We start from the raw sequence: 15,986 nt of genomic DNA, 5'->3' as shown, positions 1-15,986 counted from the left end.
AAGAACTTTCCAGTTAGACTTTGAAATCGAGGCCCACAATGCCGTACGGAGTGCCTTTCCAAACACTTTGATCAGGGGCTGTTATTTTCACTTCACCCAGTGCATTTGGCGTCGAGTACAGAAGGAAGGTCTGGCTACGGACTACAAGAACAATGATGAAGTGCGACGACTGGTGAGAAGAGCTGCAGCCTTGCCTCTGCTTCCCTTGGACAAGTCGACGACATCTGGCTCCAAGCCATCGCTGACAGTCCCGCGGGTCGCAGGGTCGCAGCCTTCATGGACTACGTCACGACAACGTGGGTGGCAGGATGCCAATTCGTTGAGTACACAGATCACGTTGGTGACCTGATCCACTTGGAGTGAATGACAAATTTATTATAGAATGTATTTATGTATTAACCATATTTTAAGATATAAGTAATTGTTGTTTTTGTAGAAATTATAATGTACATCTATGAAATATTAAAGTATTAGAGTTATTAAATTTGTTAAATGTAAAGTACTTTTGTGCAACTATACTATACTTCAGCATCTAATAAATTACTACTGTAAATACGGTATACGCATTTCTGTGTTTTTCTTGTAATTTGAGAGTCCCGGTACAGCAATATCCCGTGTTTACTGTAGCGTGACCAGTCTTACTGTAGCTTCACGAAAGCGAAGAGATTTTAGAGTTGATTATGGCTAGGTTCCGCTCTTCCGGCCCATAACCGAGAGTTGGGCATCTCGCGCTTATGGTCAAGAACAATTCATCTGTGTATCTGCATTATGTTTATAAACATCTTTCCTACTTTCCTACTTGTTTCAGAGCCTCTACGAAACGAACTCTTCATCGAGAAGATGACTCAAGACAAGAACGGTGTCATCATGCACTTGGACAGAGATGGAGACTTCGTCATTACAATAAGTCATTTCATCCTTCGTCAAAACATCACTTGTTTGTATACACTGCGCTCCTCCCTTTACCGTGAATACATACGACCGCTTTTAGGGATGTAGTTGTTATTACAAACCGACCAATAAAGACACGACCTCCTTCCAGCAAGAGGGAAAGCATAACCAATGACCGCTCAGAGATGACAGAACAATATTTTCCGTGCAGCATGTAAAGTACTTATGGCCATGTACTCCACACATTGCTTCAGTAGGGCACATTTTACTCCATTGCTCCGTCCCCAAAGTTCCTCCACAAGCCCGTGAAGTATTGAGTGAAATGAATACTTACCTTGGTCTAGATCTAATATCATAATGAAATCTTTTGAACGTACCTACATACATGTGAAATTGAAATTCTCAGACTTTTCTGAATCTTTTGTCCCCAGGGAGAGGTATTAATACGGTGGGTGGTTCCCATGTTTAACTACCCCTGGGGATTCCGGTAAAGAATATACGTCCCCAGCAACATAAGCTTGTCGTCCGAGGCGAATAAATGGATTGCGTGGTCACGCTCGGTGACTTGGAATTGTATCCCATTTACGTGGATCGATGCTCATGGTGTCAATCACGAGATTGTCTGGTCCAGACTCAAACAAACAAACATGTTTAACTTCAGGGTTAGAGTGGGATCCGATTCCTTAAATCCGCTCTTGTGTATGTTGGATATCGCGTTCGTAAGATGACCTTTCTGTTTCATAAATACTATTCAGTATTCTTCATAATTTCACTAATTACACTCATTTCTTATACAGTAACGCTCCATTAATTCGATATATCTTTCCTTATCGTTTGAGATGATTTGTCATAAAATAGATAGCGTTGTCAAAGCTCTAAAGCAATCTGATAATATACAGATGTTGTTCCCAATCAGGATTACGTCTATTGAGGGGGCATGGGTGGCCCAGTCGTCTAAGGCGCCGCGATTCGCAGTGCAGAGTTGCGTTCCTTGGGCACTCCAGAAACCTATGATTGTGGGTTCGAATCTCGGTTCGCCCCGATTATGTATCTAGGTTTGTCAGCATCATACCCGTTCTCGTGGATGTCACCGAAGTGGTAAACGTCACAGACCTGCATCACTTCGGACTTTCCTCCAACATTGAGCTGACACGCCGTGATATAACTGTAATACTGTTAAAAGCAGTGTCAATCACAACTTCTATTGAGCTCCACGCATCAATGTAATGCCAACTTGTAAAGAACTTATTGCCTAATGTTCGCAACACTATTTAATAAAGCCACTATTTTGAGAACTTAGCTAGCTCAAGAATTGTTTTTACTCAACTAAATATTTAAACAAGGTATTTGTATATCCGGTTCAGCAGTGTTGCAAAATGATGCCTTATATGGTCCATGGGAGCCCCAGACTTCGAGATTACTTGTGAAAGACTTCTAAGCGGCAAACCAAGCGTCATTATGAAGGCGAGTCTGGGATTCGAACCCACGATCATAAGTTCGGCACGTCAAGGGACACAACCCTGCACAGCGAATTGCGGTGACTCAGACGACTTGGCCTTACTCTGTGCTTGTTTTTGTTCCCAGGCTCAGACCAAGGATGGCGCGACGGAGACACAGAGACTGAGAAAACGCTGACTTCCTCTTCAGTCACGTGCCAGCTTCATACCTGATGAACTACCTCTTCACCTGCCTGCCACTTTTCAAGTCAATGTTGTTATACTTATAGTCATGTTCGCTCTGTTTCATGTGTACAGACTAAATGTGAAAGTACGTTATAGATGTGTTATAGTCAGACCCAGTCATATAGTACTCCTTCAGGCAACTTCCCTTCATACGAATCCTATCACTATCGCCGTCACTGCTACAGCTTCTGCTACTACTACAGCTACTGCTACTGTTCTGTTCACTACTACTGCTACTGCTACTACTAGTGCTCTCTGCTGCTACTACTATCAATACCAAATACTGCTACTACTACACCTACTGCTACTTATTGTACTGCCTGCTTCTACTGCTACTGTCAATACCAATACTGCTACTGCTACAACTACTGCTACTCCGCCGTGATATTGCTGAACTATTGCTTAAAGCGGCGTAAAACCATACTCACTCACTACTACGACTACCATGACTGAGCAGTCGAGCTGATGTCTACTACTACAGATGTTTTATTCCAAAAGTGTGATGTAAATCATATATCATGTGACGCTTCATTAAACATTTCAACCTCTATTTTTTCCAGCGCTTCTCGTTTTGTATCCATCCTATTGTTACACAGTCCATATGTTACACGCCTAACAGTTTTTATTGGGACATGGGTGAATTGTCCTCTGCCTTTCACCTTTTAGATTTTGATGAAATTATCAATTGTACCTGACAGAAACAACAAAAACGAGATTTAAATCCACATAGCACATGTCCGCGAGGTTGGTGAAACCAATGAGAACGAATATGGTGCTAAAACGCCCAATCAGGTTGAATATGAGATTCGAACTTACAATCATAGGTTTCCGGTTAGCCTAAGGGACGCAACTCTGCACAGGACACTGCACCGACGACACGGCATGTTGTGACCCCTTATATTCTTAAAAAACAAACGTTGTTTGTTGCCAGCTATGTAAATAATGAACCATAAAAAGCCACCAACCAAACTCAACGAGTTCTCCACAAATGTCGGATCTAGTAGCGATGGGATAGCCTAGTGGTTAAGGAGTTCGCTCGCCACGCCTTAAACCCGGGTTCGATGCCCAACATGGGTGCCTTTATATGGCTGCAAAATTGCTTAAAGCGGCGTCAAACCATACTCACTCACTCACTCACTCACTCACTCAATGGAAAGATCTGATCGACAGGGGTCGGGTAGTTTCCTGGCTGATTGATTGGGATCCTACTCCTAACGGGTGGATCGTTGTTTTAAACCTCTTGTATGCCTTTCTAAGATTCAATTATTTACAGGCAGTGATAAAACTGGAATAGTGTCGGCTGGTCAAACAACATACATCCGCTCCCGCAATCATTTTCTGCAGTGATGCATTGGGATACGAAGACATGAAACAACCACGTCAGCGAGTCTGAATACCCGATCCCATTAGTCGCCACAGATAGTCATTCAAGAAATAGCAGGGGACACTGAAAGATGTGTCTCTTTCCTCTCTACAAAGATAGAATGTTTTTGCTCACGTCATTTGGGTTGTATACTACATGACTGATATAAAACTATCACTCCGGTTTATTGAGAAATATAAATAATGTTTCAACTAAAACACCCTAGCTGACCAATAACGTGACATCTATTTACACACAGCAAAACAACAAGTGAAGCTGTGGGCGCCGTGTGCATTTGTAACAGCCGACGATACTTCTCCACTTCTTGTTTTGCTGCGTCTCACGTCCACACTCCTGTCTCATAGCAACCATGTGACGCATTCACTCAATACCCCGATACGACACGAACTATATAAATGTCAACTTGTGGTGATATGAACTCCAATTGAAAAAACTACGTGACCACTAAATGAAAAGACAACATGAACACTAAATGAAAAGACTACAAAAACACTAAATGTAAAGACTGCATGAACACGAAATGAAAAGACTACACGAACACTAAATGAAAAGACTACATGAACACTAAATGAAAAGACTACAAAAACACTAAATGTAAAGACTGCATGAACACTAAATGAAAAGACTACACGAACACTAAATGAAAAGACTACATGAACACTAAATGAAAAGACTACGTAAACACTAAATGAAAAGACTACGTGAACACTAAATGAAAAGACTACATGAACACTAAATGAAAAGACTACATGAACACTAAATGAAAAGACTACATGAACACTAAATGTAAAGACTACATGAACACTTAATGAAAAGACTACATGAACACTAAATGTAAAGACTACATGAAAACTAAATGAAAAGACTACATGAACACTAAATGTAAAGACTACATGAACACTTAATGAAAAGACTACATGAACACTAAATGTAAAGTCTACATGAACACTGGATGGAATCGAGATAAGATCACACTATAATATGATTATTTATCAAGAAATGAATCATGCTCAATTCGGTTCCAGATCCTCATATGTAGAGCCAACCAAAGCTGCTACATTTTAGGCAACCCATTCTTTGCAAAACAGGACCTTCTGTATATTTTTGTTTTCGATTAGTACGAGAATACATTTAGGGGATTATGCTCACACAAATTGGCATCAAACACATTTAATTCAAGTCGCTACACCACCACTTGCCTTTACCCCAAGTCAACCATGGACGCTTTACTATATTTTCTACAGGCCGTGGTTACCATGTAACACTTTCTGAGTTAAGTACAGATTCCTGTACGTTTGGGGGTTGAGTCCCGTCCGAAATTCGAGTGAGTGAGTTAAAATTTTACGTCATTTTTATTTCAGCCATATAGTGACGAGAACATTAATGCAATTTAAACTTAGATGAATAAAATCTGTTAACGACGGACAGTATAATAACTAGACTATCACAGTTAAGAAGTAAAACTAGTTGCGAACAATTAAAATAATAATCTATAATTCGACAATACTCCGGGATTCGAACCCACACTGCAAGAGTGAGGCACCTAATCGCCAGCACACATAGTCAGCGATCTAACCCACTCAGCCACAGAGGCTTCCACAAAATGAAAATCCAATAACTGGTAGTCCAGATCACGTACTTTTTCTACCCCTCTGACGTGTGTAAATTGGCACAGCTCCCATGGCCGAAAGCTATGAACGCACAATGCAATTTAGAAAGTGGTTAAAAGTAACAAGTGTTATATTTGGGATCACACTTTCTGAGTAAAGTACAGAATCTCGTACTCACTCTGTAAGTATGGGTTCGAATCCAGGACGGCGCTCAGAAAATGTACGAGAATCTGTACTTTACTCAGAAATAGTTATCCCAAATGTAACATTTGTTACATTTGACCACTTTCTAAATGGCATTGTGTGTTCATGGTTACCATACAAGCATAAACTTAGGGCCTATCTACTCTCAAATATTAAGAAGAGCTGTTTCGAATACTGGCAGTTTTTCCATCATAAGAATATCGTATGGGCTGGTCCTATTTAGATACTAAATTATGTATGTATTTTTAAAAGGGCATCTTGTAGCGTGTGTAAATGATGGTCAAATACAAATTTCTGAAGGTATGAGTAGTTTCCTCAAGTTAATTAAAATCAATTAACGTTTACTAATTTTTTTATCATGTCTCTTTACTTTTTTATTGACCTTATTCGTTAAAGACTGTATATATAACGAATATTGTTATTGTTGATCCATCGTCCAGTTATATATATATATATATATATATATATATATATATAACTGGACGATGGATCAACAATAACAACCAATGCTAAGCCACCATACCCTCTGCGCAGAGACGCCAACCTGGTTAGACATGGTTATTAACAATAATAACAATAATATCCGCAGTTTTTATTGAGATATATTGAACATCACATGAATGTAGCTCGCTTGCGTAGTGACGGAAAGTATGTTTCTAGCGCAGGTGATTCAAATAATATGTTCAGGTTACACAAACAGAATTACAGGTGCAATGTCCCATACTTAATGTCAATATTGATGTAGTAATCACATTAATGAGTTGCTGGCTTTCTATCACCATGGTCCCTCCTTTTGATGTGAGTTGTAGGTACAATCAATAATTTAAAGATGCAATATCAAAAAGAAAGCTCTACAATCTGATAATTTTCTGCATATCTGGATTGGTACATAGTTCAGCAAGACATTGACTTCATAAATTGCCAAGTATTTTATCAACGCCAGGAACAATGACGACAGTTTGTTTGTTTTGTTTGGGGTGCGTGCGTGCATGCGTGTGTGTGTGTGTGTGTGCGTGTGTGCGTGCGTGCGTGTGTGTACACTGATCATGAGAGAAGAAAACAAATCCGTTACAGTTTAAGTTGTAAAGGTCCTAGATTGGAGACAACAAATTACAGACTGCCGTAGTCACCCTACCCTGCCTGACTAATTCCCAATATGTTTTTGGCTAAAGTTATATTTATTTGAATAGACGAACCCGTGTTTGCAGAGAACCGAGTATAGGCCATCAGTGAACTTAATGTTAAGAATTGACTTATTTTCTCGCTAACTTAACTGTATTTAGTAATTGAAATATTATGATTAAAATGAAATTTGGAAGTGTATCTGGTGTTGTGAGTCTATATATAAAGAATGTCTGACAACGGCGAAACACAACCCAACAAGGTATTTGTTTCTGTAGGCAGGGGCTAATCACTGTACACAGCTTGGAGCAACATCTCTGTACATTCATAACAGTAACGCTTACACATGCACGCGTCACTTGATGTAAGAAGATGTGTTAAGCTGCAATCGAAACATTAAAACACTCCAGTGTGTAGTACAATATTTCATTATTTGATATGTAAATCACATTATCACACAGGCAGACAGTCAATCTATGGAAACTATGAAACGGAAATGATGTTACATGTGAACGTAACATACAATGCACAAGCTGTCAGTGTTGTTTAAAAGTACATCCAATTCAAATTTCAGTAAAGTATTCACATCAAATCCTGTACAAACAGCACACAGGATGTTAGCTGAATGTTGTGGTCATTATCTCATCCCATGGTTGAGTGGAAGAATTGACAGTTTCACCATGAATTCACACACTACATCTCTGTTGGGATGCTGAATATCAAGCCAGGTATGTTTCCACACTGTGGTGATGTTCCTGCAGTGTCAAGTGGGGAGTGTGAGAAAGTGAACTGTACTCCATCACTGGTTACAGTCTTCTTTCCATGAACACCGCTGTAATACTTACCGGGAGCTAGGTCCACACACAGAGTGTAGGTTTTGCTTGGCTGCAGTAGTACAGACTCGGGAAATAGGACATCAGTCATCTTTTGGTTCCTGTGAAGAGTCAGCCAAGTGTTCCGTAAGGGTGCAGCAACCACTGTGTTATTTTGGTCATACACCCATATAATCAGTAGGATATCTTCATTACTCTGTTCACGGAAGAGCTGACATCCTTTCAGGTGAATGCTGTGAGTGACAGAAAACGAGATAGCATGCCTGAAGCGTGTATTAGCAGAATACCAACATTCTGACATATATGGAAATCTGCTTACATGTTTACAAATATAGGACTCTTGTATCTGAGCAACGCCTGATTTCATTCTCTGTACAGTTGTAAATGGAGAAATATCAACATTCGAGTCAACAGATCTGTCAATTATCTTAACTCTCTCACTGTTTGTCAGCAGACCAGATCGGCCAACAACTTTCACCAGGATCTCCAGGGGGATGCTGGTAAACCGGATCTGATACCTCATATCTCCTAGGAGTCTCCGTCTGTTCTCAGGCGCGTCACTCACACCTTCCTTCCTGCACCGCTCCTTTGTCCACGATACGACTGCTCCAAATATGTCGGACTCTTTCAGGTTCAGAGTGTTTGATTTAAGGAACTTTTCCAGACAGTCAGGACAAAGACTAACAAATCCTGGAGATTTGATGACACTCTCCCCTCCTTCAGTCAGGATCTTCAGGGCCTTCTGTTCCAGGTCTAGCTCCTCGTAACCATGACACTCCTCCAGGATCTGGCAGACATTGTCTTCTGACAATGACGTCTCCAGGAACGTTACACACAGATCGTACAATGCATCTAGAGAATACTTCCTGGAGGTGTACATCAGTCCTGTGACTGTTTCAGTGTTGATAGTAGTCTTTTCTGTGTACACATACCTACAACAGTGTGTAAGATTACCATGTTACGATTAATTACAACCAAGGTTTCATGATATTTTTCAACTTAATTCAAATCCAAATAGCACAATCAGGTTAGGTTGTCTTTTATATATGTCACTTGTTCAGACATTTCAGTGATCCATTTACAACATGTTCATCGCCACTTTGCCTTTTACACCCAATGGAATCTGTTTCGTGGGATAATTCATACTGGTTATTCTGTAGTGAGGACGTTTATAGTAACCTTTATATGTTAACCTACATGATATTCTTACTTCAGACGTGCTTGGTCGGGTAGTCATGTATCACAGATACAACTAGGCTACCTTGATGAAGCAGGATGACTGAACACTTCAAGGAAATATTAAATGGACCCTCATTGTGGAGGAATACATTTCTGTCTGCCAAGTGACTTTGAGACATTGGTATATATCACGCAAAGACAAATGGAAGGTGTTTTGTCATTGGGTATTTGATTGTTTTGTAAAATTAAAAGATTAATCGAACCTCAGGAACTCTTTGAAGATGTCTGCCGCAATGTCAGGAATGGTTACCTCCCCTTTCTCCGCCAGGGGGCCACAGAGCATGGCATGGAAGACACAGCTGCGACTGACAAGAACGTAGCGGTGAGCTCGGACCACCTGTTTCTCTGACCCCAACAGGAAAGTGACGTCACAGAAGTCTTCCGTGTCGAGCATGCGCAGATTACACTCTGTGACAGTCTTCCCTGACTGCCAGTTGTCCACATATCCAGATTTTCGGCTCTCACCGGACATTGCGAAGCTTGGAACTGACAATACAGGAATATACAGACAAAAGCCGTGAGTAGATGATTTAAACCTTAAATATACATAACCATTCCATTATAAGATAATAACTGCATGAGTATTAAAATTCACTTCTTTTAAATCAAAACCTACAGAATCAGCTACACTTTGCATGGTGTTTTCAGAAGTCTATTCACATAATGTTCATCACTGATTTGCCCTTTGCAAATGCACTTATAAATCACTTTTGAGCATTGCCAGACAACAATTGTTTATATATATATACATATATATATATATATATATATATATATATATATATATATATATATATATATATATATATGATACACGCCTATCTGAAAATGAGCAATAAATGCAAATTGAGGTAGTTTCTTCGTAGGTCAGATATCACTTTCTGATACCTTATGTTGGATGAAATCTACAACTATCCAGTAAAGTGTCAAACATCACTATCTTAGTCTATACAATTATATTTCACGCAACTTTGCAGTCAACCCTATTCAAAATGCATACCCAAAGACGACTTTTGACACACATTTAACACAGGTACAAAGCTCAAGTGTCTTACATATAAAGTGAATCAGATGCCTGTAGTGCAGATGGTGAGCATGAATATCAAAGGGACACAACTCTGTAAAGATAATGCACATCGTTAACTTCGAGTATCGTTTTGTTCAGCCAGTCACACAACCAACCAACAACCAACACCCCCCCCCCCCCCCCCCCACCCCCACCCCCCCTCCCCAAACAAACAAACAAACAATAAAAACAAAAAACACAAAACACAAAAAAACACACACACAAAATATAAAGGACATATAGTCGCCTAGATGTACACAACTAGAACCACAACCGTCAAATTGGCAAGTTAAGGTGTTCACAGTGCAGGTCACCTATAATTGTTTTCCTTACCCTCGATGAAGATGCCCTTGCAAGCGTGAGGGTCGACATCTGGATATGTTCAGATGACACCAACAACTGTCCAGTTACCCATACTCAAGTGTCATACTTCACTATTTCAATCGAACAAAATCACATTTCCGCCCTTTAACAGTCAACCTTATTCAGTGTTTAAAGCACAAATATGCGAGACAACGACCAAGCCACTAACAATAAATGTTTACAACTCAAGTCACAATGAACGTATGAAGACAGGTGCATGTTTTGACTTGCACAAGATGATCAAAGGGACACAACTCTAGAGTCTAACACAAAACCCTTGTAACGATTTACTCTGTGGATTCCACACATGGTTTGCTTCCACTTCAATATGGCTTCAGTCACAAACAGTCACACGCGTAATGACAGGACAGTCGGCAGCTGTGTTAAGTATCACCTGATCTATGTGATACTGACTGACTGACAAATGACTGTTACAATATCTGCAGTTGTATATCAAACAGGGTGTGCACGTGGCTGTGTTGTCAACAACTGAGTGTAAACTACTAAATCTGGTAAATACTGCTACACATTCTACACCAGACAAACCATTGTTCAGTACAGTTGTGTGAACAGTTTACCCCTTACCTGAGTTGGTGCCGATGGTTTGAACACAGGACGCGAGAGAGCGTCCTTCGCCTGTCAGACAACTGTAATCCTTGTTTCGTTTTGACAAGACTTCCGCTATCCAGGTGTATATTTTATGTGCGCTTCGGTTCATATTAAACGGAACTCCGTCAATCACTGGGTCAATTTTTAACAGTTCTAGACGAGGTAAAATGGGGTTCAACGTTGCGTTCAAGATTTTTGTACTTACATGTAAGTGCATGTGTGAGTGTGTGTGTGTGTGTGTGTGTGTGTGTGTGTGTGTGTGTGTGTGTGTGTGTGTGTGTGTGTGTGTGTGTGTGTGTGTGTGTGTGTGTGTGTGTGTGTGTGTGTGTGTGTGTGTGTGATTAGAAATCACCTTCCAAGAATCACTTGGCCGATTTGGTAAGCGACTTTCTGATTGGTCGCGTGAAAGGTCATTCTGACATAACCAAAAAGTGGGCTGACATCACGTATTTCGTTTAGCGGTAGTGAGACCAAAGATCCAAGGTTAATGAGATTGTCCCGCTTCCCACTTCGCTAACGGAAGAGAGTTGGGTGTCGTGCCGGGTTAGCGAAAATCCAATTTTCCCTAGTATCAGTAAAGCGAAAACCCAAGTTGGGGTATTTGTCCCACGAAAGCGAGAAAACAGTAATGGCTATAAAAACACCGGATAACCATAGTTTAGATTAGCGCCCGTGCTGTTCAAACAGAGGAGAGGAGAGGAGAGGAGAGGACAGGAGAGGAGAGGAGAGGAGAGGAGAGTCGTTTCTTAAGAATACATACAGTATGTATTTGATGGTATATATAAAGATTGCAACTTATTTATCTATGTTTAGGACTTTGGTTTAAAAGAGAAAAAATAAATTACAACAATATTAAAAAAGCCAACAAAGGATACCAGATAATCTTCCCTAACCGAGAATCTTAGAACGCAGCAAATAAAATAACTCAAATATTCCACGTCACGGTAATCAAACAAACACCTAATTGGCAACAATATACACGAGGCGTAATTAGGGTTAACCCAAGGGAAACAACTGAGGACTTACAATTATACTCTCTAGAAGCTAACATAAACCAAGACCAAAACCCTCAACCCCTAATCACTAGCACGCGTAGAATAACCTCAACTAGAAACGGAAAAACGATCCCAACCTCCATTGTCATAATCAACTTCAAAAAGACAGCTAAATTCCCTGAAGCCCCCAAACACATATCCTTCGGAGCCCACACCAACTTAGAAGTCAAACCCTATATAAAGCAGGTTAAGCAATGTTCAAAGTGCCTCAAATACAACCACACTGCCTCCCAATGCACATACCGTAAAACTAAATGTAAAAAATGCGCACAAACAGACTGCCCAGGCACATGCACACCCTGGTGCATCCACTGCAAATCCACCCACCACACTTCACTTTCAAACCAATGCCCATACAGAAACACACTCACCCAGCAGGCCAACAAACACATAAACATAGACACGGCTTAAATCCAAACACGAAAATTTGCTACACCTGCATCTAAACCACTCCTCCCTACACCACACCCAAACACCATCCCACAAACAAACACCACACCAATAACCGACAGCTCTGTCTGGGGCCCCTACCGAGAAACCGCACCCACCTCACACACACAAGCAGCCACTCAACCAACCACGAACCCTCCCACATCTCACATAGCCAAAACATCAACCCCCGCATGCAAAACAAACCTCAAAATGACCACCACAACACGACCCTCATCCAAGCACCCTACAGCCCATATGGCAACATCACTCCCACAAGCAAGCACAACAACAAATATTGAGCACCTGTGTGCAGCAGATGAAGTGTTTGGTGACGGCACCTTCTCCTCGGCTCCACGACTGTTTGAGCAGATCTACACATTGCATGCTGAATTCTAAGGCCACATGTTCCCGCTTGTGTACTGTCTGCTCCGGAACAAGTCCGAAAATACGTACACCAGGACATTTGAACATTTACGTCTAATGGCTCAACAGCAGAATTGTTACTTCAATCCAAGAACTTTCCAGTTAGACTTTGAAATCGCTGCCCACAATGCCGTACGGAGTGCCTTTCCCAACACTTTGATCAGGGGGCTGTTATTTTCACTTCACCCAGTGCATTTGGCGTCGAGTACAGAAGGAAGGTCTAGCTACGGACTACAAGAACGATGATGAAGTGCGACGACTGGTGAGAAGAGCCGCAGCCTTGCCTCTGCTTCCCTTGGACAAGGTCGACGACGTCTGGCTCCAAGCCATCGCTGACAATCCCGCGGGTCGCAGGGTCGCAGCCTTCATGGACTACGTCACGACAACGTGGGTGGCAGGATGCCAATTCGTTGAGTACACAGATCACGTTGGTGACCTGATCCACTTGGAGTGAATGACAAATTTATTATAGAATGTATTTATGTATTAACCATATTTTAAGATATAAGTAATTGTTGTTTTTGTAGAAATTATAATGTACATCTATGAAATATTAAAGTATTAGAGTTATTAAATTTGTTAAATGTAAAGTACTTTTGTGCAACTATACTATACTTCAGCATCTAATAAATTACTACTGTAAATACGGTATACGCATTTCTGTGTTTTTCTTGTAATTTGAGAGTCCTGGTACAGCAATATCCCGTGTTTACTGTAGCGTGACCAGTCTTACTGTAGCTTCACGAAAGCGAAGAGATTTTAGAGTTGATTATGGCTAGGTTCCGCTCTTCCGGCCCATAACCGAGAGTTGGGCATCTCGCGCTTATGGTCAAGAACAATTCATCTGTGTATCTGCATTATGTTTATAAACATCTTTCCTACTTTCCTACTTGTTTCAGAGCCTCTACGAAACGAACTCTTCATCGAGAAGATGACTCAAGACAAGAACGGTGTCATCATGCACTTGGACAGAGATGGAGACTTCGTCATTACAATAAGTCATTTCATCCTTCGTCAAAACATCACTTGTTTGTATACACTGCGCTCCTCCCTTTACCGTGAATACATACGACCGCTTTTAGGGATGTAGTTGTTATTACAAACCGACCAATAAAGACACGACCTCCTTCCAGCAAGAGGGAAAGCATAACCAATGACCGCTCAGAGATGACAGAACAATATTTTCCGTGCAGCATGTAAAGTACTTATGGCCATGTACTCCACACATTGCTTCAGTAGGGCACATTTTACTCCAGTGCTCCGTCCCCAAAGTTCCTCCACAAGCCCGTGAAGTATTGAGTGAAATGAATACTTACCTTGGTCTAGATCTAATATCATAATGAAATCTTTTGAACGTACCTACATACATGTGAAATTGAAATTCTCAGACTTTTCTGAGTCTTTTGTCCCCAGGGAGAGGTATTAATACGGTGGGTGGTTCCCATGTTTAACTACCCCTGGGGATTCCGGTAAAGAATATACGTCCCCAGCAACATAAGCTTGTCGTCCGAGGCGAATAAATGGATTGCGTGGTCACGCTCGGTGACTTGGCTGATTGCAGGTCATTGTAACCCATTTACGTGGATCGATGCTCATGGTGTCAATCACGAGATTGTCTGGTCCAGACTCAAACAAACAAACATGTTTAACTTCAGGGTTGGAGTGGGATCCGATTCCTTAAATCCGCTCTTGTGTATGTTGGATATCGCTTTTGTAAGATGACCTTTCTGTTTCATAATTACTATTTAGTGTTCTTCATAATTTCACTAATTACACTCATTTCTTATACAGTAACGCTCCATAAATTCGATATATCTTTCCTTATCGTTTGAGATGATTTGTCATAAAATAGATAGCGTTGTCAAAGCTCTAAAGCAATCTGATAATATACAGATGTTGTTCCCAATCAGGATTACGTCTATTGAGGGGGCATGGGTGGCCCAGTCGTCTAAGGCGCCGCGATTCGCAGTGCAGAGTTGCGTTCCTTGGGCACTCCAGAAACCTATGATTGTGGGTTCGAATCTCGGTTCGCCCCGATTATGTATCTAGGTTTGTCAGCATCATACCCGTTCTCGTGGATGTCACCGAAGTGGTAAACGTCACAGACCTGCATCACTTCGGACTTTCCTCCAACATTGAGCTGACACGCCGTGATATAACTGTAATACTGTTAAAAGCAGTGTCAATCACAACTTCTATTGAGCTCCACGCATCAATGTAATGCCAACTTGTAAAGAACTTATTGCCTAATGTTCGCAACACTATTTAATAAAGTCACTGTTTTGAGAACTTAGCTAGCTCAAGAATTGTTTTTACTCAACTAAATATTCAAACAAGGTATTTGTATATCCGGTTCAGCAGTGCTGCAAAATGATGCCTTATATGGTCCATGGGAACCCCAGACTTGGAGATTACTTGTGAAAGACCTGTACGCGGCAAACCAAGCGTCATTATGAAGGCGAGTCTGGGATTCGAACCCACGATCATAAGTTCGGCACGTCAAAGGACACAACCCTGCACAGCGAATTGCGGTGACTCAGACGACTTGGCCTTACTCTGTGCTTGTTTCTGTTCCCAGGCTCAGACCAAGGATGGCGCGACGGAGACACAGAGACTGAGAAAACGCTGACTTCCTCTTCAGTCACGTGCCAGCTTCATACCTGATGAACTACCTCTTCACCTGCCTCACACCTTTCAAGTCAATGTTGTTATACTTATAGTCATGTTCGCTCTGTTTCATGTGTACAGACTAAATGTGAAAGTACGTTATAGATGTGTTATAGTCAGACCCAGTCATATAGTACTCCTTCAGGCAACTTCCCTTCATACGAATCCTATCACTATCGCCGTCACTGCTACAGCTTCTGCTACTACTACAGCTACTGCTACTGTTCTGTTCACTACTACTGCTACTGCTACTACTACTAGTGCTCTCTGCTGCTGCTACTATCAATACCAAATACTGCTACTACTACACCTACTGCTACTTATTGTACTGCCTGCTTCTACTGCTACTGTCAATACCAATACTGCTACTACAACTACTGCTACTCCGCCGTGATATTGCTGAACT

General features: G+C 41.2%; 1 protein-coding gene across 1 annotated transcript; it reads right to left on the bottom strand.

Annotated features, from left to right (window-relative positions):
* Positions 1-6,348: 6,348 nt before the first annotated feature.
* On the bottom strand, positions 6,349-11,068 carry LOC124127750 (BTB/POZ domain-containing protein 6-like). The gene is made up of 4 exons (XM_046491115.2): positions 10,980-11,068; positions 10,021-10,083; positions 9,169-9,451; positions 6,349-8,658 (listed from the first exon to the last, which is right to left on the bottom strand). Exons 3-4 carry the CDS (start codon positions 9,435-9,437, stop codon positions 7,587-7,589), a joined length of 1,341 nt encoding a protein of 446 aa, XP_046347071.2. The 5' UTR covers positions 9,438-9,451; positions 10,021-10,083; positions 10,980-11,068; the 3' UTR covers positions 6,349-7,586.
* Positions 11,069-15,986: the final 4,918 nt, after the last annotated feature.

Source organism: Haliotis rufescens, unplaced genomic scaffold, assembly GCF_023055435.1.
Source record: "Haliotis rufescens isolate VD_foot unplaced genomic scaffold, xgHalRufe1.0.p SCAF_8, whole genome shotgun sequence".
NCBI lineage: Eukaryota > Metazoa > Mollusca > Gastropoda > Lepetellida > Haliotidae > Haliotis > Haliotis rufescens.
Note: the sequence above shows the minus strand (reverse complement) of the source record. Positions and strands in the feature narration are given on the sequence as shown.

Coding starts and splice junctions, on each gene's coding strand:
- LOC124127750 (XM_046491115.2), bottom strand. CDS start 9,437: ATGTCCGGTGAGAGCCGAAAATCTGGATATGTGGACAACTGGCAGTCA. Junction 8,659..9,168: donor ATCTTCAAAGAGTTCCTGAG/GTTCGATTAATC, acceptor ACACTGTTGTAG/GTATGTGTACACAGAAAAGA.